The sequence below is a fragment of the Dermacentor silvarum genome, chromosome 5 (genome assembly GCF_013339745.2).
Source record: "Dermacentor silvarum isolate Dsil-2018 chromosome 5, BIME_Dsil_1.4, whole genome shotgun sequence".
Taxonomy (NCBI): Eukaryota; Metazoa; Arthropoda; class Arachnida; order Ixodida; family Ixodidae; genus Dermacentor; species Dermacentor silvarum.
Window position 1 is genome coordinate 133,336,509 of NC_051158.1, and position 25,396 is coordinate 133,361,904.

The 25,396-nt window shown below is 45.8% G+C and overlaps 1 protein-coding gene across 1 annotated transcript in view; it reads right to left on the bottom strand.

Moving 5' to 3' along the window:
- LOC119453764 (uncharacterized) overlaps window positions 1-22,063 on the bottom strand; it is a 112,955-nt gene extending 90,892 nt beyond the window's left edge. The window contains exon 1 of the mRNA XM_037715817.2: window positions 21,825-22,063. Within this exon, the coding sequence (XP_037571745.1) occupies window positions 21,825-21,855 (31 nt within the window). The 5' untranslated portion in view covers window positions 21,856-22,063. The remainder of the gene's footprint in view (window positions 1-21,824) is intronic.
- Window positions 22,064-25,396: the final 3,333 nt, after the last annotated feature.

Here is a 25,396-nt window from a genome sequence, read left to right on the forward strand (position 1 = left end):
GATTTCTCTGACGTCATGCCTCGGTAAGGTCGCGGAACATGTCGTGCTCAACCGGCTCTCGAACCATGTGGAAGAGAATGAACTTTTTCCATACACTATTATCGGATTCAGGCCAGGACTTTCGACCCAGGATGCCATGCTTAGAATTCAGAAAAGGCTCATAGAAAGGGTCACTCGCGATACAAGAGTCCTACTCGGTCTTGATGTAGAGAAGGCTTTTGACACTGTACGCCACACGGCAATTCTCCAGGCAATTTCGGATCTTAATCTTGGTGAACGTTTTTTCCACTATATCCAATCTTTTCTGAGCGGCAGAACCGCTTCCTTGCACATTGGCGACCTAAAATCACAACTTTATGAGCTGGGTGACAGGGGCACTCCACAGGGCTCGGTATTGTCTCCCTTCCTGTTCAATCTGGTGATGGCCAAGCTGGCCAAAGCATTGTTGGACATTGAAGGGGTTGAACACACCATTTATGCCGATGATGTTACTCTATGGAGCGCTGGAGGCAGCGACGGAGAGTTGGAGGCTCGAATGCAGGAGGCTATTAGGACCACGGAACTCTGCCTCTCTCCAGCGGGCCTCAAATGCTCGTCGAGGAAATCGGAATTGCTCTTTTACCATCCCTCTAAGCCAGGAGGAAAACCCAAGGGCTGGGAGCAAGATAGTCGACGTCATATCGTGCTCTTTGACATGAATGGTAACCGCATTCCTGAAGTACGGTCGATCAGAGTCCTAGGACTGACTATTGAGGGTAACGGATACAATGGACTGATGATACAAAAGATAATTGGCAAAGTGGAGAATGCTCTAGGAATGTTTCGACGCATTGTCAATAGAAATAAAGGTATGAGCGAGGAATGTGCCATTAGGCTCATACACGCTTTCGTCCTATGTCATATTACTTATGTTGCGGCTATGCTCGATTTGAAAAAAACAGAAGAGAAACGACTCAATACCACAACCCGTCGAGCCTTCAAGGTAGCCCTGGGGCTACCGTTGAACGCATCCACCGAGCTTTTTTCGAAACTAGGAGTTCACAATACTCTAGCTGAAATCGCTGAGGCTCAGCGCACAGCACAGGTCGTCCGGTTGTCAGGCACCACAGCTGGCAGAGACATCCTGGTCACTATGGGCATGTTTACTGAACATGAAAAGGATAACGTCACACATCTTAGTAAAGAAATCAGGGACGCGACTGTGGTTCGTCCTTTTCCCAGGAACGTCCACCCGGTCTTTAACCAAGGGAGAAGGCTCGCCCGCGCGAAGGCTCTTCTTGCCGAGGCTGCTACGATTCCACAGAAGCTGCCTTCGTAGACGCCGCTCAGGTGGCCAGTCGCGAAGCTTTTTCGGTAGCCGTAATAGACGCCCACGAAAGAGTCTTCAACGCACTCTCTGTTTATACCAAGAATACGGAGGTGGCCGAACAAATGGCCATTGCACTCGCTCTGCTAGATGCAGAGCGCTCGGTAATCTATAGTGATTCTAGGGCAGCTACTCGCGCCTTTGCTAGGGGAGTAGTGGATGCGAAGGTTTATTGGTTACTGGAAGGTAGATGCATTAGTCCCCACTCTATAGTCTGGTTCCCAGCCCATATGGGCGATTTCGTGGGAGGACAGCGGAACCTTAACGAATCCGCTCATAGGGCCGCGCGAGGACTTGCCAGCCGCGCTCCTCTGCAGACCCCCTCGTCTCCGCCTAAGACCTTTAAGGACCAGCTTCAGACATATAATGAGCTCATCAAGCACTTTTATTTAGAACGTAGAGAATTCTCCCTTCCAAACAAGGAACTTAACAGGGCACAGTCAGTGACTTTCTGCTTGCTACAGACGAACTCGTACCCCAATCCTTGGCGTATGAGCCGAATCGACCCAGACTACGACGGAACTTACAATTGTGCACAGTGTGGTGGACATGTGAACTTGGGACACATGTTGTGGGGATGCGCGACGCAGGCCTCCTATCTGGAGGACAAGAACAAGTGGGACGGCGCTCTTAGAAGCCGCGAGCTGCAAGACAAACTCTGGGCTGTCCAGAAGGCCCGCGAAGCGGCGGAGAGCCTAGGGCTCCCCGTCCCGACGTGGGAAGTGCCCTCTACACCTTGACGAACAGTCTGGTGTCCTTCAGGACCCTTTTTGGAAAAAAGTTTAACCACCACCTCCACGACGACGGCGACAGCGGCGCCGATGGCGTGCATGCATGTGCCATCACTAAATTGCCATCGCAAAAAAAAAGAATTTTTCTGTGTATCTGCATGGCTTCACTGCATGGCTTCACTGCATATTACGAGTCATCACGTAAGCGTGGTGGCGCTACGCCAATGGCGGCACACAACAATAGCATAATACTGTCCTCGATGCCAAAAAATTATAATTTTCCCTGGGCAATAGCAACGTGGGAAAAAGTTCTGAATGGCTGCGAGTATTAGAGGTCTCGGCGTTCGTACTGTGAACGAAGAGATCGTGTATAACTAGGAAACCCGCACAAGTCCAATGACAGAGGCCCCGTTGCACTCCCAATATTCTTCATTACTTAACTAGTATGTACTGCGGCAAAGCTGACCTATGAGAACCGGTCATTATACAATGTGCGTTAAATACTTGCCTCATGCGCACTCCTCGACGCATGTTTACCATCTGAAGCGAACAGAGTTACGCGATTTAGGCTTACATTGCCGACAGACAAAGGGGCTGGACTTTAATCTGACTTACCTAGCGCATAATCGCAAAAATATATGCAGCGTGCTACGTTTTCAATGCGGAGCAGTATTTGCTCATTCTTGGCAATTTGCGGTAGGTATAGGCAAGTAAGTAGGTTCCTGTCTCGCCTCGCTTGGTGACAAATAATATAACGTGTGACCGATGTATGAATCGAATCTTTGCTATTGAGCACAGCAGCGGGGTGCTCTAACCATTAGACCACGAGCGCACGCAGGCTTCCCGCCTTCTAAACCCAGCTAGCGCTTTGATACACACGGCGCATACACCCTGTGCCACTTCGTCGTCTTCTTTGCATGTGAGAGCCCTTGCTTTTTGGCCCCGTGTTAGACCACTATCTTCGGGGCCGGTCCACTTTACCCAGTAGTTTCCTCGTAGCACCTTACGCTACGTATAAACTGTGCGAAGTTGTACAGACCCGAAGGTCACCCAAGTTAATAAAGTTTTAACATTTTTTCGTCAAGTCATAAATACCATCATCGTTTTACCATACACCGCATGAAATAGACATGTGTACGTACGACTGTAGAACAATACATAGTCGCTGGTGACGTCACAATCAGCGTTTCTCTCACTTACGCTCGTCCACTACCAATGTAAACCCCAAAATCGCAATTTTGTAGAAATAATGCCATTTACGTCATACGAAACGTTGACAACGTAGTAGCTGTCGTCATTTACGCGTACGTTCGCGACCTGCACACACTACTCAATTCACAGAAACACGTTGGTTTATCTGTTGTCGTTTTGCGAAACCCAAAACAATGCTGGATACCCAGGTACCTTCCTCGCGCGCCTGACTGCTCGATATGCTTTGATACTCCCTCGTGATAGATAGAGGAACTCTGCAGTACACCTCGAATCTCCAAGAGATCTTAAGCGCCGCTTCAATGACACCCCTATCAGACGGCAGCTTCAGTCTTACTGCGATGACCTGCCGCGGTAGACCCGTGGCTATGATGTCACACCACTCAGCTCGAGATCGCGGCTTCGATCCCGGCCATGGCGGACACATTTCGATGGCGGCAAAATCCAAAATGCTCTCGTACTTCGATTTACGTGCTGGCTAGAGAACCCCAGTTGGTCAAAATTAATCCGTAGTCGCCCACTACGGCACGCCTCATAATCAGGTCGTGGTTTTGGCGTGCAAAAGTCCAGACATTATAATTTACTGTTACTTTTCCGCTAGTGTCATTAGGAGGATGTCTCACGGGAAGATTACTCTCACTCGCTGTGGAACGTACACGCCTGCGAATGTGTTCATAGAACTCACTTGGCAGCGCTGAAGCCTCTAGCATTGTTTGGAATGCTTCAGGAACACATACATATCAGTGGCAATCTAGCGGCATACATACAAGAGAAATGCAGTAGCATTACGTCGCATCTCCTTGTGGTCCCGGATCCATAACCTAAACGGCGTACACCACATTGAAAAAATGTCACAGTTTCGCCCTAAGGGCGAAGCAATGAATGTGATAGCAACACCGCATTGTCATACGAAGTAAGGTGAGCGGCTTTCGTAGCAATATGAATTGTAGTAAACATGAGCTGATTAAGTAAGCAGGTGTGCTGCGGCGTAAGTAGACCGACATGAAGAGAGACTCGATGACCAAGAGAAGGCGCGTGTGAAACGGTGGTGTTGATGAGAAGCGCTTCCCGTGGGCAGCGCGCGTGCGAAGGGACACACCTGTAGCGCTGCACTGCCAATCCGGGCAGTATTACATGTGTAGCGTGCGTTGGAAAATGTGGCCCGACTATTACTAACTGAATGAACAAGCGTGGTGTGAGCGCGCACAAACAAACACGAATAGATCACACTGAATGACTGCAGACAACGACTGTCAAAACGCTGGCAGCAAGCATACGCTGCAGCGGGCGAAGGTACGTGCGGTCTATCGCTTCAAAGGAAACTGAGCGGCGAATGCACGGCGCATAAAGGTCAGAGTCATGTGGAGATAAGAGACGGTGCGGACGAGCGACGAGCGCGGGTGTTGGCAGCGTAGAAGTGCGCCCCCCCCCCCCCCCCCCGCTCCCTCCTGCGCTGGCTTCCTGCTTCCTTGCTTGCGCGTGGGAGAGATATGAGACGGTGCGGTCAAGCGACGAGCGCGGTTGTTGGCAGAGTAAAAGTGCCCCCCCCCCCCGCTCCCTAAGGCGCTGGCTTCCCACTTCGTTGCTTGCGCGTGGGAGATTGAGTGCGTTCGCTCTCCGTGATAGCGCGCGTCCCCGCATGCTTCCGCTTGGGCATACGACGCGCGGTGAAGATTTTATCTATACGGAACCTCACGGCGACGGCGACGCCGACGGCAGAAATCCGGTTGAAGTGTCCATATAATTGCTATCGCAGTAAAAGTGTTGTTCTGGAGCTCAATCGACACATGTCTTGCCTCTTCAAGGAGCGAAGTACAACTGAAGGGAGTCCGGAGCAGACTGAAGCGACGGTGATTCAGCGCCGCCACCCTTTCCTTCTCTCAAGTGCGGATACGCAGCTGCACTGCTCTCTGTATCCCTTTTCGAGCTCCAACTCGCTTTCAGACCAGTGACTTTTTACACTCGTAATGTTAACGCATTAAAAATTAACATTCAATGCTGGGCCTGCACTATTTAAACGAGACTACCCTTTTACAATCTCAAATGTAAATAAGCGTCCTGGCGTTATTTGTAGAGAAAACAGCTAACACTTTGCTCCTAAGAACTTCCAAACGCGGAGCTTAAGTGTGTGGTGGAATGGTGATTTCTCCAGATGAGTCACAAACAATTTTTTTCTTATTTCGCAAATATTGCTGAACATAAGTACCGCCTATTTTTTTGTCCATCGACACTACAATCAGTTTTAAATTACACTTCCCGTGCAGCACCGTGCCGCCAATGTTACACTCGATGCGAAGAAGTGCGTTCGTTCAATGTACGAGTAAATTTGCCTGTATCACCGGGCTATAACTCCTGGAAGCTTCTGCACAAAGCCAATGCTCTGCACAAAAGCGCTGTTTACTGATTGTTATTTTGTTCAAGTAGCTGGTGGCTACTTCACGCACGCAAAGTGTACGCTGCATCGCATTAATCAAAAACGACAGTCTTTAAGAGTACTGCGTCTTGGTCACGTTCTTAGGTACATTAAAAAGGCTCGAATCGTTTGTGAGATACACAAAGAAAGTACGGTATCTCACTAGCAACTGCACCTCATTGCGATTTGAATTGTTCACATGTTCATACCGTATTTACTCACACAATGCTTGCTCTCGCATAATATTTGCACCTCCCCCTACCCACTCCCAGATCATGAAAATATAATTGTTTTTCCTCGAGTAATCATCGTACCCTCGAACTGACTAGAAGGGACCCTAGTTTCAGCTAGTGTCTGCAAGTTCCTCGTCATGCAGAACATTTGCAGTATTACAAGGCGAGCGCTGTTTGGAAGTAACCTTTGGCTTGAGATTATAGTGGTTGGCATGAGAACCTCGATTTAAAGCCACTTCCATACTTGATTTGGCTCAGAAAGGTTTAGCTGCGTAATTATCGCACCCCGCAAATTCGCATTTATTTTGAGAGAAAAATGTGCCAACTTTATTTATGTAAATCACGTAAGATTCTAAACCAACCTTGTTCTCACAATCTTTCTGCGGATTTGAATAGCATGTATTTTTTGTGACCGTGAAACAGATGCCGCAAAAGCAAACGCGGAACCTTCGCTCAATATGGCTTTTGCTTTTAACATTTCTCGCGTGCACTTATCTTCATGTAAGATGATTATCCTGAACTATGAAAACAGTGGAAAACAACCACGGTGATGGTCACCGGCTGCGATCACCGGCTCACTCTCGCACACTTTCAATCGCACATGCTTTATACTTTATAAGGAACCTCATGGTGATGGCGACGACGGCAGAAATGCGCTTTGGAGTGTCCATATAATTGCTATCAGAATAATGAAACTGCTTAGGTTCTACCAACACCACCGTTCTTGCGTAGGGAATCCGCTTTCGTCTTTCAATCTAAAACGCTGTTTTACAGTGAAAGGTTGGAAATGATCCTTCCGGGTATTAGCACTGTATTTTTTCAATGGAAACAAGCAGATACTCCGTCCACTCTGCGGGCTCGCCAACCCTCTGACTTTCTTAAAAAGGCACGTGTAAGAACGCACACACTTCCTTCTCTTCCCCTCCTCTGCCTTTTTTGTGGACCTTTCGTAATAAGCTTTTTTTTCTGTTTTACATGCAACCTTTCTATGTTGTGCCCAATCCTTGTTTTGCTCAATATGACTCGTAATCAACCAATGTTCCTGGTTTGAAGCTATTGCTCGAGCTTGAAAAGCCTGTATCACGGATGATCAGCAACACGAGAATTAGGTAAGAGCAGGAGCCAACGTTTCGACGAATGGGCTTGTCTTTTCCAAGGCGACATATGCTCTCCTCAGCACTTGTCGAAACGTTGGCTCCTGCTCTTACCTTGTTCTCGTGTTGCTCATCGACTTGAATTTCCATCTCCCGCATTCCCCGTGTTTTCCCTGTATCATGGGTGTAGTTAATGGAGTTACATCACTCTAATACTGTGCTGCTGCCGAGAAATGACACTACACTGGAGATGGTATACAGTAGAATACATAAAACTTCACAACGTGAGCGAACTCGTTCGAAAGAGTCAGGAATCCAGCTTTATAGTGGCAGTGCCCTCGAGGTCACAATTCAAAGGTGAAGGGCACTGCTGACCTGAACAGTATAATCGAGGCAAACAGCTTTGATATCTGCGGGCCCCCAAGTTGAAGCTTCTTGCAAAAGTCATTGATCGTAATTCTTGTTTTTGTCCGCGGACGTTAAGAGCGGAGTTGAAAAACCAGATCAGCCTGGTCATTCGGACATGTCTGGCCGCCATTCTAGGTGATTTCCATCTCAAGGCTTTTAGAAATTGTGATGCTAGGTGAACACTTGCATTTACGAACTCTTCCTTGAGCCACTCGCAATCTTTAACGCAAAGCACTTGGCTCTCACAAGGTTAACCCAGTTGCATCTAAAAAGAAAGATCGAGAAAGAATCTCGCGGTGTTAACTTATCCACCATCAAACTGGTTGAACACGTTTTTTATTCGTTTTTGAACACATGCACCACATGCCAAGCTAGCGTACAATGTTGACTGCCCATCCAGTTCTGGCAGAAAAGTAAGCGGGAAGCCTTTGCGCACTATTTTAGGACGGAAAGGGTAGCCTAATACAAGAGGCGGCGCATTTATGTCGCAACAACTCAACAAATTGATATATATATATATATATATATATATATATATATATATATATGACGAGAGCAGGAGGTTGCGGACGTAGAACAACATGGTCGCCCGAACACTGCCTTTATTCTTCATCTTCCTCAATTTCCATGCACGGTCCATCTGTGCACCGTCACGTATATATATATATATATATATATATATATATATATATATATATATATATATATATATATATATTACATATTTGTTCTCGATCTCTTTACGAGGTCATCGCGAAACATAAACATAATAACAGCAACATAGCCATCTCCGATTATTTATGGGCGCCTAGTTGCAAGATCAAGATCATCAGCTCGTGGGCACGCGTACTCAGGTCTTTCAAAGACCCATATGGGTTTGCTCTTGTGGCTACGTACTACATTTTTGTTAAAGTTTACTGCGCGGTCCTCTTACGCCGACGCGATTCTCCGCTTACAGTTTTACCCTTCGTTGCAGTTTATATATTAGCGTTTTCCTGCAAATTACTTCTCTTGTCATTGTTGAGGACACCACTTCCTTTCGAGCAATCCTAAACGCGGGCTCCTTTCACTTCCTTGTTTGACTTTACCTAAAATAGTCACTGGCGCTTCAACATGCACTTGCTACTTATTCAAAGCACCATCTTCGCATTTTAAAACGTAGTTTAGGCTACGGTTTCCTTTTTACAGCTAACCGCTCACGGACAAACAGTGGACGAAGAAAGCAACGAGGACATCGTTGACGTATAACTGCTTTGCAAATTGCGTATGCGTGGAGTCGTCATTCGTAAAAAATAGTTCGTGCAGGCTTCACACTCATAATTACATCTTGTCACTGTGTGCGTTGTGTGTGTTTTAGGCATTCGTTTTGTGTATACATGCGGTGTTTGAAACATCACCCTTGTCATCCGAAGTAACATGATGGGCGTGCTTGGTCACGCAAACATAGCCACGATTCAATGATATTCTTCCCTTTCTCCATCTCGCTCTGTGGCCACAAGCGTCAATACGCTTATTGCTGGCTGCCAGTTAGTCGATAGAACTCGCTTCCTTGACAAACCTTACAGCACGTTCAGTTTATTAGAGCAATAGAAGACCAACAAAAAATTTATTTTGAATTACCTCATGTCGCCTTTCGCAAGGCAGTTGTTTCTGTTATTTTTGCACTGCTCAAAAAGGCTATAGTCGGTTTACGTTCCTGTGAAGCACGATTTTTTTTGTTCAGCACGCATTAGTACCGGACACAAAAGGCATTGTAAATTTGTTCAATGTATATCAACTGGCGTGATCTCTCACTTTGTGACTAAACTTCACGAGTGTCAATCCAAAAGCCACACTGGCAAACAATTGGCACCAGTGTTCCAGTGTTGCGGGCGTACACATTTACTCTATGAGCCCTGTTCAACGTCACTGGCACACAAGCCTCGCATTGACGCACAGTTTTACTTAAAATTTGCGTTCTTTAGCATTGTCCTCTAAAAAAATCAAGCAAGCGACTGTTCTTTTTTTTTTTCTTTCGTTTGGATTGGCAGTCAGACGCCGTTTAGCGTTTAAGAAGTTAGTTCTCGCGCTGTTCCAGATATAGTTCGCGAACGACGGAGGTTATTCCTTGTACATGCTTCTAACTTACAGCTTGATTCGTTTTCTCATTTTTGAAGAAATCAAGAGCGTTCCGCACACACTTCCACTCATAGAATTACTGAAAATCTACCGCAATGTTTGGCAAATAAATAGCGAGGTCAAAAAGTCAGGAGGACCAAACAGCTTGCTTCTGTCTTGTTTTTCGCTTCGTTCGTTCCTTTTATGCTGACAATACCTATATTGCACCAAGAAGAGCGGGCACACAAAGGAAAGAGGGACATAAAATCTAGGAAACTTATGCGACAGTCGTCCTGTCGTCTTTCTTGTTTTGTCGTACTTCATGCTCATCTTTTCGCATTCAAAAATGTGTACCATTTCGCTCAACAACTTCCGTTGCTATAAACGCCGACCACAATAGCGGTTGGTAAATATCCGACTATTCAACAAAGTAACTGCAAACCCTATGAGGACTGGACAACGCGGACACGACGGTTAGGAGTCAAAATATTTATTGGACGAACATGGCATGAAGCACCATGGGATAGAACACGCATTATACGCAAACAAGATACGGTATACTCTGCTGCTACACCGCGGTTGCGCTAGACAGTGGGTCAGACAGAGTTGTCAGAATTCATGGTGAGTCCGTCAGTGTCACAACTTTTAAGATAGCAGGCGCACTAAAACCTCGGTCCATGTCGTGTTCACCGGCCGACGAAGTGAAGCCCTTTGCCAGACAAGTAATGCCCTCCCCCTCCCCCAAAAAAGGGGGAGGGGGAAGTCTGAGAACCCGACAAAACAGCGACCGAACCAAAACACCTGTTCTTTTTCTGCCCGGGGTGCATTTTGGTTTTCATTCGTAGGTCCGCCAAGAAACAGATGACAACCGTAGCAAATCACAAGTACCAGCGAGGGTTTAAAGGAAACCAGCCTGAAATAACGCAGACGAGCATAAAAAAGCGACATATATGTGCGACACATACTCTGGACATTGTTTGAAAGAAACTAAACTGACACATTTTTATTTATTTTTATTTTTCACTTATTACTCTACGCTTTTTATTTCTTCGGCGTCTTTTTGCGCTTGTTCTTAGACTCCAGTAGTGAACTAGCCCGTCTTGGCGCAGCAAATATGGCATCCTGCTGTGGAGCACGAGTTCACAGGCACGATTAAAGGCCGCATTTTGACAAAAGCAAAAAAAAAAAGAACGCTCGTACGCCCTGCTTTCTAAGCTTGTTACAGAAACCCAGGTGCTAACAAATTATGCCGATACACACTGGTGTGTAAACTTTATTTAAAGAGGTCCGGAGGCTCGACTTAAGCCGAGGTGGGCCGCTCCCACGTTGGCACTGTCAGGCCAAGCCCTTCAGCGACATCATGGGCCCTCTGGACAGCATACACACTGGTGACTCACATGTTTTTTTATGGACAATATCATATTTATGCACATATAAGAGTTTGGGTTCTTTCTATGTATGTATGCGTGTAGGTATGTAGGTATGTATGTATGTATGCATGTACGTATGTATATGTGAATGTATGTGTGTATGCATTATATCCTTATTTATCTACGTAATTTTATTTGTGCTTGACCATGTGCCCTTGAAATGCAAAAAGGTCCGCTGTCATGCGCTCAAGTGCGATGCACACATTTATGGGAGAGCTTTCTTTCTGAGAGACCCATAAAAGGCTTCCTTCGCAGCTTTGTGCGATGGTCGAGTGGATGCCAATTTTCCTCTTCGTATACAATAACACCAGAATGCAACATAGCACAATGCGCACCCATATGGTCATGGGCAGCAACCGGACAGATCGCGGTTGCAGATACGTAACAGCAGCCTACACTAAATGCGGAAAAGCTTGCTCCAGATGCTCTGCTCGAGAACAAGAACAGAAATAAAGAAGGCAGGTGCTTCACGCCGAACGAGTTCTACAGGCTACCGGTCACTCCAGTGCTCTGTAAATGGCCGCAGTTGTTGCACGTGCGAGCCGCTTGCGACCTACAGATGCGCTCGCTTTTAGCCGTACTCTTGCGGACAAACCAGTTTTGGGCAAGAAGCGAAAGAGCACCGTCGCAAGACCTTTGACCTGCGCCTATTTCTGCGCTAAGGTTAGTTGAGCACCTCCTTCCCTCCATCATAAAAGGATGGCTCGGTCATCACTCCATACACTTGTGCTACACACAACGCAGAAAAATGCATCGTATGAAGCTTTTCAGGCCTGTCGTAAAAATTCATTGTTATTTCCTCTTTAGTGATAACTGGCGGTTTTATTCAACAGATTGCGAGGGAAATAGAATAATAAATTTTATAATCTAACAGTTCCGTGTCTGTTCTACTAAAAGGTCTATAGACTTTCTGGGCAATCGGTAGCGGCATGTCATGCAAGACACCGAGTACAAGACAGAAGCATTCGTAATATCTAAACAACACGCCCTAACTAATGTATATAGTATAGGCACACTTCGTGCCATATATACGCTGTCTGTGGACAGGACTTGTCGTGCAAACACAGTCGGGTTGCATTGGCGGTAGATGCGACTAAGTAATACAGCAGCTGGGCTGGTGGAGTATACCTGCAGTACACATAAGCACGTCCATACAGCATAGAAAATGTGTTTACACTACTCGTTTTGTTTATTTCATATGTGGTATTCGGGTCCCTCATCCTTATTAAAGACGTTGAATAAAAGACGGTGATGTCACCTCCTGTAACCATCGTTGCAGTCCCTTTATTTCTGCGATTAGTAACGGTGATAAGTGGCACAGAAGAGAAAGACAGAATCGATATGGGAAAGGCAGGGATGTTAAGAAGGCTGAGACGAGATGGCTACCCTGTACTTCTACATCTGCAGCGTTTTTTATATAGTGATAGACATCGACAAAAGGATATTCACCTAAGTATAAAGAAAGGAGTATATCCAGAAATCTGCATAGCATTACAGAACCTGCTTTGCAGATAGAAGGCTATTGGCTTGTATTTTAATTAATAATTAGTTACGATAATTTTAAACTTTCGTGCGTCATCTTTTTTAAACTCAAGAGGCCATAACAGCAATCCACATCGACTAGAATTAGAACGACTTGTTGACCTTCATATCTGGCTCTGGAGAGCACATTTTAACAAGAAACAACTAAATGTTTCTGAAGTAACACGGTAATTCGTATATCAATTACTTAGATAATAATCTGTTTCCTGGACGACCCACAAATGCTCGCTCCAACACGTCGAAACTCAAGCCATACGCTTTGCGTTGAGTTTCGCTGGCCTTAATTCAAATTTGGAGGTTTCGAAATGAGCGTATAAAAAATGATGCCTTGGTCCTTCTGGAGTTTATTGTGAGTTTCTTAGACTGTCAGTACAAAGGAAGATTGGCGATAACAATGCGGGGACGGCACTGCGGAAAGTGACAGGGCTTGACAAGTGCTTGGAATATTGCCGGTCATCGTGTGTGCGCGTAAAAATGATCCGGATATCCCGTAGCACCTTGCCCTGCACACAAGTTGAGGCAACTGCTTGGTTACTGTACTATGAATCTATGCGTGTGCCTGTAACATATGAAGCATTAGGAGCCGCACATTTGCGGAAGGCTAATATGACTATACTTATAATCCTGTAGAAATGTGTTTGCGATTTATAGCGCAGTTATTGAACTGCCCCTAAATTTTTTGAGGGATTATCAAATCAATGAGGATACTCGTTGCAAAAGTGTAAAATAAAACACAAGAAATGGTGAAACGCCAACAAAATACACACGTGAATAGTTGATCAACGTAAGGATGCGTGCTCTGCAGAGGGATACCTAATCTTGCCACTAGTACAGAGCGAGTGACTAAATTCGCTGAATGCGATGTTGGCCTCGTTGGTTCATGTTCGAAATTATATCAGGTGGTCACAGACTGTTGTTTTATACATTCCCTATCATTTCAATTTGAGCTGACGATCGCTCGAGTATTTTGCCTTCGCTCAACCCTACGGTCTCTTTTCACACTGCGCTCCAGGCAACTTCGTAGTACTTTATCCCACTGCTATAGAGCACACCACCATTCTTTCAGCCTCTCAACTCAACTTACTCTGATCACCTTGACGGGCGTTTAGAAACCTCGTGCTCAACTTCTGCGTTCATCTATGCGTACTCTTGTTGCGATAAAATCCAGTCATAAAGGCTCTCCCGCGATTCAGCTTCCCACCGAGCGGCCTACGAGGCGCATCATCGTTGCGGTCCGGTCTGCGTAGGATTGCCCTAGAAAGGCCGCGCAGTTTCCGCTCGCAACACGCCGCTTACGCGATGGCTTCCACCGCGGCGGGAAGACCGCTGCGCCCACCGGGGCATCGGCCGCGCTCGTTTACTGCGCCGTGCGCACAGACCGCTCATTACAATTATTCCAAGGCGAGCCGCCGCGACCGCCATGTCGTGCGTTCTCTCTCCCGTCTGTCCGGTGCGAGAGGTGAAGGCCGCTGCCGACGACGCGACCTCCAACCTGGTCGGCAGTTACACGAGGGCCCGAGTCCCGCTCGGAGGTGACCTCCACGTGCTCTGACGCTTCCGAGGCATCGCGTATCATAAAAGGACGCTCAAGATAAACTCAAAATCATTCATAGAATTGCAAAGTATTGTTTCAAAACCAGACTTTAATTTCGTGGTAAAAGTTTACTTGCTACGAAAAAAAAAAGTTCGCCAGTGTGATGTGAGGAACTTCAATATTTTCTCGCATTTGGGCGGTTGTGGTTCAGTAAAAAGTTCTCGAAACAAGCCAATTTCCGCCTTAGGCTTGCTTAAAATGTATTCTGCATTTACCAATGACCAATAATAATTAAGCAGCGTCAAAAATCGATGACGTCAAGGTGACATGGTGCTGGATCTTCAAAGCGGCGGCGGTATCAGTATTACGTTTGGGCCTCTTTTCTAGCTTATTATGCCAGTGTTACCCTACGCCAATAACACAAAGAGCTAGTGTTACTTAACGGTAACACTGGCTTTTTTTGTATTGCAGATGTGGAACACACTGATACAGTTCCACTTAGTTTTTTTTTTGCTTTACTGTCTCTAAATTCTGCGCTTACGTTTAGGCCTATACAGCAACATTCTGCATGTTTCTATTGGCTTCGAGAGCTATCCAGCCTCCCCATCTTTTTTCTCTGTGATGAATCGACTGAACGTCCTCCACACCTGACCAACACCGTGCGCTGACATATCACCATTGGAGAAGTCATCGCCGAGGCCGGCACGTTTGCTACGGGTACAATAAATTGCGCTGCGCAAGCAGTCAGAAACCAAGATTTCCATAAAAAAAAACATTAGACAGGGCGGCGCTGTTCCGAAAAGTGATTCTTTAAACACTCTCCTGCACCCCTGATGGAGTAGTGAATTGCATTTCAGTATTAATTTATTTTTTACAGTATCAACTCTAAGTGACGGCGAGTCCATTCTCACAGCCTAATTACCTATGGTAAATGCAAACCTTATTACGAATGCATTCGTGATTTTATCCTTGCTTGGTGTTGTTCGACGTATTTTCTTTCGATAAGCTCGTTCCTTAGCGACGCGTAGCTTGAAAAATGGGCGAGTAAACTAACAGGAATTTCCCAGATGCAATATATGCGTTTGATTTGTTAAGGTAAAAACATGTTTTCGATTTCACAACTGTTGAATAAATGCGTTGTGCCAGCACAGTCTGCGAGATCTGTTAAAATAAGTTCGCTTCTTCCTCGCGACATTTACTTAACAACTCTCATTATATAAACATGTTCATTGTTTGAATAGCTGATCTATCCTTTTCTTTGCGCAATTAGAAATACCTTCTAAACTTTAACACAACTATATTAGATGCGAAGCTTCTAGGCGTGATTAGTAACATTTTTTTTAGCTGCGTTCGCAGAAGAAATGCTGCCCAATGGTTTCATGCTTAGGAACTGAGAATGCTTGGTTGCTGAACAGCCCGTTATACCAAAATTGTAGCTCAGAAAAAAAAAGCTAATAGAGCAACAATATAAAATGAAATTACAGAAACAATCAAAAGTGTTCACATTCATTAAAAATGAAAGAAACAGACCACATACACACTTCAAACATATTGGAAACTTCACATCGAGATGCGGGTGTATACAGACATACATAATAAGGAGTAGGCGCCTAACCTTCTACGCATACAAACATGAGTAGAATCGACTCCTGTTGAAACTATTGAGATCACAGCAAAGCATATAAAACACCATTAACGCCGACAAAGTGATATTACGTGGCGATGAAAATAATTTTAGACTAAGCAAAAAAACACGATGTCTCTTTAAGGCTAGAATGTCACATTGCCGTTACCATGAGATAAAATTAGGTCACCGAAAGAGCATCACAAACCAATGATCAAACTGTTTGCGAAAAATCGCGCAACGATATCCAGTTTCTCCTCTTTTGTAGGGACAGAACTATAGGGTTAGAGGAAACCTTGTTGTAAAAAAAAAAAAAATACGGGGCATTGCGAAACAGTGTTTACAAAGAAATAGGTGAATTTCTCCTTGATGCACACAACAAGTTCATAGTTCAGTACATGCATTTATTGATATAACGAAGTAATGAATATAAAAAAAGTTATTCTGGATCTCTCTTCAACATCACTGAAACGATGTTTCAGTTCAATAGACGATTTTAAATTGATTCCAATAATAAATTAGCCTGTTCACAAAGCGGTCAGGCTATGAATTCGCTGCAGTACTTGGCCAAGCCACACGTTTGTCGCAGTTCTCATTGGTTACGTGATCTTGCCACGGCAGCAAACACAAAGTTATCCGGCGTCTTACTTCGGCGTCGTGAATGGGAACACATAATAAAACCACCAGTAATGGATGGACAAAACCGCCCCCCAGGAAGAATCCGGGCAGCGCGAGACATCTAACGACTACGGACGTCGGTCGTTAACGGCGCCTTGGGATGATGATCCTTGAACGCCGAACGTGAAACTGCCAGTGGCACTCGCCACTGTGCTGTAACACGAATCATTTGTTGAACGGTGGTAAGGCATTAAGTCTACAGTGTGGTTCATCTAACCAGCTAAGTCTCCGGACGCGCAGAACAAGAGAGGCTTACACGCACAAGGACTCGTCAAAGCCGACTGCGCCGTAAGGGCCAGTTAGGACGATGAAAATATGGGGGAGGTCAATGTATGATGAGATACCTACCGGAAGTACTTCGTGACAACCTTGGAACAGCAAAGATCTTTTTAACACGCTTCCTAAATATGACAAAACAATTTTGATGGTAAATGACTGTGCTGTCCAGGTGCTATTAGTGGCAACGAGTTATGTATAGAAATACGGATATTTTGTCCTTGCGTGGATTTAGGCGCGAAAATATGTACTAGAAGGAAAGATAACAGACGAGCGCATATTTCTCACGGCTACTTTCCTTCTTCAAAGAAAACGTTCAGGCAGGAGGTCTTGTTACTAAAACATTGCGTTGCCAATACCGACTTGCCAATACCGACTTGCCAATACCGACTTGCGATGTTCTGGCTTGCATGGCTACTCCGCCAAAACAAGTTCGTTCCGTAAAAGTGTCTATCTAGGGCGGAAAGCTGCGCTGAAAATTTTGAATTGGCTTTCACTACATCATCGGCTCAATAATGCCCAATTGTTCAGCTGACAACAGATGAGGAACTTACCATTAAGGTTAGATATGAGCAAAGGTACCAGAGTGGATCTACTATATCATAGGAAGTGCCACGCCAACCCATATAATGAGTTGCAAAATTCAAAGCTCACCAAACGAGAAATAGGTCGTGACATTATCATCATCACCATGGACCAGGTGTACTTTAAAGGCCCACACATGAGTCACCAAATAATGTCTCAACTGTAGTTTGCACGTATTGAATTTCGGCTTTTCAGAAATTTCATAGGCAGGTGTGCGTCAGCCCTGACATCCGTTGTCTAAGAGAGCCGGATATTGACCTTCAACAGCTGTTTATCTTCCCTGAGAAACTGTCATTCACTGTATCAGTAGTGGTAGTTATAATGCTAATCTAGTGCGAACATAATGCAAATAGCACCTTTTTGCATTGACAGACCAAATTTTTACCGGCTATACATAGCTATCCAACCAAAAATGTGGGCCGATCCCAAATATTGTCATCATCATCAGCCTATTTTTACGTCCATTGCTGGACGAAGGCCTCTCCCAGCCATGTCCAATTACCCTGGTGTTGTGCTAGCTGATTCCCAAGTTGCGCTTGCAATTTTCCTAATTTCATCACCCCACCTCTTCCCTTCCCTTGGCACCCATTTCGTAACTCTAATGCTCCACAAGTTATCCGTCCTACGCAGTGCGGCGGCATTTCTTTCCTCCTAATGTCAACTAGCATATCGGCTATCAACGTTTGCTCTCTGACCCACACCGCTCTCTTCCTGTCTCTAAACGTTACGCCTAACAATTTTTGTCTTATCACTCCATGTTCGGTCTTTTTATTGTTCTCAAGATTCTTTATTAATCTCCTAGTTTCTGCCCCATTTTTTTAGTACCGGTAAAATAGAATGATTGAAGCTTCTTTTTTTTCAACACTGCTATACGATCCCGGTCATGATTTCGTAATGCCTGCTGTATGCCCTCCAACCCACTTTTATTGTCCTGTGCATTTCGTTCTTATGATCAGGGTCCCGTGCGAGTAACTGACCTAGATAAACGTACTTCCGAAAATACTATAGAGGCTCACTGGCGGTCATGGAATCTTGTTTTTCTAGCCGGGCTATTGAACATTACATTTGTTCTTGTTCTTATTCCCTTTGTCTTCTGCATGATGATCTTCAACCGTTACTTTTACACTTTCACGGTTAAGGCCCTCAATCATTTGTTCCAATTCATCTTAAATACGTGTAACATTGCCGTAAATAACAATGGATGGATTGTGTCTCCTTCCATTTCTTTTTTGTTGCAGTATTGTGTCTCCACTTTCCTTGTGGAGAATTGAAGTAGTGGTAGAGTCTTTGTAGATATTTGTCAAGATACTCACGTATGCATCCTTTTCCCCTTGGATTACGCAATGCCACCATGATTGCAAGTATTTCTACGGAATCAAATGCCTTTTCATAATCTATGATACCGATATAGAAAGATCTGCTGTACTCCGCGCACTTCTCAATTGCCTCGTTGACGACATAGGTGTGAGTCATTGTAGAACATCCCTTCATAAAGCCAGCCTGTCCGCTTGGGTATTTGAAGTCAAGGATTGCCCTTAGTCTACTTAAAGTTACCTTACTGAATATTTTATACATTACCGAAAGCAAGCTAATCTGCCTATAGCTCTCGATTTCTTTAACGTCCCCTTCTTATAGATTGCCGGCATTCTTCCATGTTGGCATTCTTCCAGCTTTCTGGTACTCTTGAAGTCATGATCCCGAAGGTAGTCCCGTGTGAAAATGTCGGCCGATTCCGTGGGCAGTGCAGTCTAAGACGTGGGCCGTTCATGTGCGCATGTGCCACTGAGTATTGGTAAATCTCCGATGAACCTCTTTATAACTCCAACTTGGGACACAGTGATATGTCACTGGCTATGCGTTGCCTAAGAAACATTGTACACATGGAAGCGCGAGAGAGAAGCCCGTCTGCAGCACACTCTTATTACATGGCGCGCTCCCGCTATTGCCATACTTCCATCGTCATCACGAATGAGTTCGGCCGAATCTTTTGTGTTATATGATCCTCCATTTCTCTATTATAACTGGATAGCTAACATTAGAATAACTGAATAGCTAATATTAAAATAAATAGATGCATGCATGTGTCAATGAATCTCAACCACAACGACGCGTAAACGAAGCAATTACTTCAGGTCTGTTCATGTCACTAACCGTCAAATACATACAGTTCGTAGTTCCCACCCATTGGTGCAAGAATCTACCACGTATGTCATTGGTGATAGGACGAAACACGCAGCTCTGTACAATTTAATTCCACAGTACGAAGCATCAGTGTTTTCCTTATACAGCGACTGGTAAATGTGGCAGATAGAGGGTCATTTAGTGTGTACAATCACAAAGCAGACTGTCTCTAAGAAGTGACCTCCAATGGCAATTACGATTCTCCTGCCCAAAGCCGCGTCCAGTACTAATAGTCTCGTCCGGAGCTAGCACCACGCATTCGTATCCTTATCCAGCATAGCGAAAATTTCAGGTTATCAGAAAAGACGCACTATGAATCGATGAGAAGGCATGCACGATTGATAATGTAATAACAACGAGCGGCTCTTATTGTTGTCTAGAAAGACACGTCTGAATGGCAGCCTGTCGCGTTTTTTTTTTTTTTTTTTTTTCACTATGGCATAATTGTGGTTAAGCATACATGAGCTGACACGGTAATGTTTGAGCACAAAGCCTGCGACATTAGGGAGCAACACTCAAGGCAAAAACGCTTTGAGGAGTAGTTCAGTTCGGGCCGGTTAGTGCGAGCTACTGCCAATTTAACCAGCGGCAATAAACGAGGACGCAAGTAACACACTCCTCTGTATATTTGTTTCTTAAGTCTTCGTTTGTTTACTCTGGTTAAATTTGCAGAAAAAGCTTTGTATTTTTTAAAGCAATTTATTTTTCCCTGCGGAAACTTTCAGTTCTGTCTGAGCAAAAGCGATTGCTCATGATTTCAGCTCTGCGGCGAGATGCTGAAACGGAATACTGCAGTCCTATGGACTGTGAAACATCAGCCGCAGTCTACCGCTCGTCTGGTTTAGTCGAATTACGGTTTGGGGTTGTCCGAAATCTGACCGTATCCCCTACTAGCACTGATCGCGCCGATTAGCTCGGCTCAATAAACCATGGAACGATATAGGAAATGCACGGGTTGCCCGCGATGCGAGCGTCCTTAAGGGCTTAGGGGAAAGTCGACTTTCGCGACAGAATAGAGGCTGAACCGAGCTTAACTTTAGCGTACGGAGTATGCGGCACCAAAGATGGCCTCTTTCTTATCCATTTTTGTTTTCCTCTTGCGATTTAATCAGGTAGAACGTTCGATAAGTTACTGCAGTGGTTCGGGGACTTTCGCTTCTCGATGGCATGTGCCGGTATATGGAAGCAGGAAGAAGAACAATATGGAGAAGTTTATGCGGTTTGTAGAGCAGCGGGGCGAAACAACAAAGATAACGTAAGGACGCGTGGGAACGACATTCAAACAAGGGCGCACACGAAGTTGCTTTGGTACGCATCGAGCTCCAAGACCAGTCCTGATATTGTCTCCCCCACGCGTGCTTTCGGCTGTCCTTGTGCCGTGGCAATACGCCGGTGCGACTGACGTGCGAACGTAGTCACTGCAAGTCTAAATGTAAAGTGCATACCGGCATGATCGTACCCAATGTACCACACGAAACTACACCATCGTTTATGTTATCCGAAATAAAAATGTACACCACCGTTGCCACTGTTCTTCCGACAAGAAAATGGCATGTGTCTGCATCTCCTGGCCCAAAACGTGAAATACACAGCTGGGAAAAATAATTATAAAAAATTCGGGTGAACATGAATACGGCGTGCTATGTTGATTCTTGCAGTGGTTTACCGCAACCACTCATAAATTACGATTTCCTCTCCACGTGAGGCTTGTGTTCTGTCAGCTTGTTCGTTGCAGGACTTCTTACACTGAATTATGTGCAGAACCGAATAGACACACGAGAACTACAAATAAATTGAATTCTGCTGTTAAAGTATGAACCTCATTTTGTGAATAACCTGCCGCCAATGCGAAGTTCTGGCTCCCTTTCATTTAGGATACAGATGTCCTGGGCCCTTTTCATAACTCAATAGCCAGTCCTTTCAATTTCAGCTGTCCTTTACCTTCCGCTGCACTCCTCGTCTCAAGAATTGCTATATAAACAATAAGACTTTCACCAATACCTTGGCATTATTGGGTTTTAGTAGTATCACATAATAACCAGTGCCTGACAAAATTGGCAATGTTAGTATTTCCGGTGTTGACAAGGACCACTGTGCAGCCGACAGTGGTAAAGAGTTTTACAGCACTCACAAGTAATGAAAATTGAATTGATGAACGTCTTTAGTCTATCTTAGTAAACCGTTAGATATGTATTACTCTATCATTTCCACCTGCGAACACCAGCTGAAGGCGTGCTCTCTTCGTAACCCTCTGGCCACACTCGTGTAGATGCTATAGCACGCTAGACCACAGCCGTTCTTCCGCCGTTGACGGCTCGCGTCGGTCGAGTAATCCGCCTGGAAGCATCCATCCGTTTCACGGCGAAACGCGTCCAGCGCAGGGCGCGTGATGGGGCCAGTATGAAGTTACACGGGAAACTCACCGGTGAGGCTGGCGCCGACGATGTTCAGCATGTCGTCCTCTCGCGTGCGACGGCGGCGTGAAGCTGCCGCGGCGGAAAGCGCTCGTCTGCCGCCGCCGGCGACCGGTTCCGATTGGGATCGGAGGGAATGCCAAGTATCGCCCTCGAGAGGAGCAAGAGAGGCAGCGACCGTTTTCTGGGCGCCTTTGCAGTCATTTCCCGTCCGCGGAGAAAGCGGATCCTCCGCCGCCCGCCCAAGGATCCCGCGCGCGGAGGGCAGCGGCGAAAGCGCGACCCTGCAACGTCGACGACGACGACGCTGCGCTACGCCACGCCGACGAGGATGCGCACCCTCGCCCCGGAGGTGAAACCAGTGCGCGCGCTCGCCCCGACCTGAGAGGGCATCGCGCGGCGAAAAGACGCCGACGACACACTGTCCCACCGACCGGCGCGGCGTGTCGGCTCGCGTGTTTGCGCGGGCCGTCGTATCTCGATCTTCTTTCCTTCATGTTTGTTTTTCTATTCTTTCGTGGCTCTTTTCTTCTGAGCGAGCACAAGAGATTTAAAAGCGAGAGCGCTAGGAATGCAGCCCACTTGGCGATGTCGTCGTATTAAAGCGGCTTTCGAGGTGTGAAGCAGCGGACGGAGAGACCCGCGGCAGTCGCGGCGATTCGAGGCGGACAAATTGGACAGCGGTTTTACCGTCTGTCTTGTAAAATTAGCCTCCCAATACGCGGCGGCAACCACGCGGCAAAGCAGTTTGTCTTCTTACTTTGCGCAACGCTTCTAAAGAAAGAGAACCGCATAACGTACCTTGTGCGGAAGTCCAGTGCCCGAAGCGGCCAAAGTACACAAAATTCAAGCGCGAGGGATTCCCCTCTCAACCACTCCGCTTGAAGAAAGGCCCTGCGGGCACCGAATCTGTAACGTAAAGCCGCCCTGCGTGCAGTCTTCTTTTTTTTTTTCACTCAGGAAAGTTCGATACAGTGCGCAGTATTCAAGGTACTCGAAACCCGTTTTTTTTGTTTGTTTTTTTTTGTCTTCCGTAGAACTATAGGATACAGTGTTGGACGGATGGCGCACTGCGCATGAACTTTCGCATATTCAGCGTGGCGTTGCCGGGCCAGAATTCGATGCATGGTTTCATCGTGGTGCTCCTCTTTCTTACACTACGCGACTTCCAACAGAGGCGCCTGGTTACTTCATTTTGTAAGCATCTGGCAAATCTATCATATTTCTTGTTTCTTCGACAACATTCTATGCTTTCCTGTCGCGTGATATTTCCTTTTTATCGCGCATTGTTTCACGAGATGCTCACCCCTCTCTAAACCCATGGATTCTTTCTTGACCTGGTTACCGTATCTTACTCAATCCTTGACCTTCTCTCGTACAGCTCGCGGGAAGATTCTGTGCAGCAGTGCATTCGAAGTGCATCATGCGTGGTTACTAACGCTGTTCTGAATCTGCGTTTCTTATACACAGCGCCTCGGTCGCCTCCTTTTTCTCACGTGAGTGGGTCATCCAATCGAAAGCTGTCGGCCTTCTCGTTTGATGTAGTACCAGCCCAGTTTCCTATGCTTTATTCCGGTGGAATAAAAATTTGGAGGACGCTTAAGTTTCGCCTGTAACAGTGGAACACGATAGCATTCAGAGATCCCTGGCTGCTTATCAGGCTTTTTGCTCTGATATTCAAATTAAAATCCGACGCGTCTGTAAGTTGTGTTTAAGTCGCTACTCTACGATTTTATTGGAGGACTTTGCTTTGAGAAAGTCAAATTTTTTCACTAACGCCTTGCGCCACGCGAAGAGCCTGTCCGGTCAGGGTGGTTCGGGGCGATGTTGACCGGCATGATTATTTCCGCCAACAACGCCGGGGCTTGCGCCGACACCGACGCCGGATTTTCTGTGACACAGGGTCCTTAATGCTTTCAGGTTAAAATTTACCGTGTTATTAGTGAAGGCTCAATTCTCTCAATGACAGCTTGCAGTGTCCATGCGAATTTAAGTTTCGTTGCCTTTGATTCTTCCATTAGGCCCACTACCCATCCGATGACAATGCTCATCTATGCATCAAAAGAAATGTTTTCTCCTTGTCCTCAGATGTCATTATAACAAGAAATCGTGAGGTCATACTTTTGTTTTACGTAACACGTCTTTAAAATAAGTAAGAAGGGGTCGCTTGCTCAAACCACATGCAACGTAAAAATGTTGTACTATTATAGCTTATGTCTCATTAACCGTACTATCCACGCGTCTTTGGCATCGTTGTGCAGTGGACTATTACTCGATAACGCATGCATGTTTCAATGACAATCACAGCTGGAGCTTAATTTAGCCTCTCGCGCGGCATTCAGAGAGACGTAGCTCGGCAGTAGTTTTGTCGATCTGAGTGGCAGTGGTCGCGTTTGAGAGATCGCACTCAGGTGTAGTAGGTGTAATTCATCAAACTCAAACCTGTGCTCATCAGGAGTTATAAGGCCTACAAATGTGCAATCTTTTACAGAAATGTCACGCTGGCTAGGTCATGGCGCCCCACGTTCGACTCGCAGGATGCAGAAATGGCGTGAGGAGACGCGGGCAGCACGACCGAGGATGCATATTAGGGCCCAAATCTTAGACCACGCCGGACCCACAGGGAGCGATGACGCTTGCAAGATTAGAGCATATAGAGCATAGGGTACCCACTAGATGTATCATGAGTTACGCTTGTAAGCTTTCTAATACGTGAATAAATGTAACTTATTCTTTTGGATACGTAATTTATGCGCCCCTAGTGCATATACACCCTCTGCTGCACTCACAAGGTGTTTCACGCACCGCACTGCGGCTGCACCACCGATACATCTTAGCCAAAGTTTTTTTAGCAGCGAAGCTGTTTAAGCCAGCTGTAATTTGTGGTTCGTGGTTCTACGAAGAACTATGAAGAAATAAAAGAAAATAAACTGCCTTGCCGAGGCGGGATTCGAGCCCGCGTACCCACGGTCCCAAGGCGAGCGTCGTAACCACTAGGCTATACAGCCACTTTTTTTCTTTATTACTTGGGAGCAGAATCTTCAGCAACACAAGAAATAACAAGGCGCTACAGGCACATTCAAAAGTCAGGCAAGCATGTGCAAGTGTCCAATAAAGGCATCCAGTCCGGCGCTGTTTCTTGAGCAGCGTACACACTACGAACGTAGGCAGGAGATTCCCGAAAAAACGACCTAGTGATTCGCTGTGGTTCAGCGTGCCTGTCACACATTCTACTGTGCCAAAGACTATGTAGACCAAGTACTGTGAACATGCCATATAGTGGGTTACAGGTACCTTTAAAAGGGAAGAAACGAATTGTGTATTTTGTGATGTCTAAATCTTTTTAAGTGTTCTTTGGAGAATGTCCCAGATGAACACGGCATCCCTATACAATCGACAAAACATTGATCAATCGTTTCAGCATGTGGACACAAACGGCAGCTTGTAGACCACGGCACAAAACAGCCCCTTTTTTCTAACAAGGTTTTGACAGGAAGGGTTGCCGAATGTAAGTTAAAGAAACAAGTTTTGGTCGCTGGTGGAATGATCATTCGACCGGTACGCTTAAGTACATCTTAGTA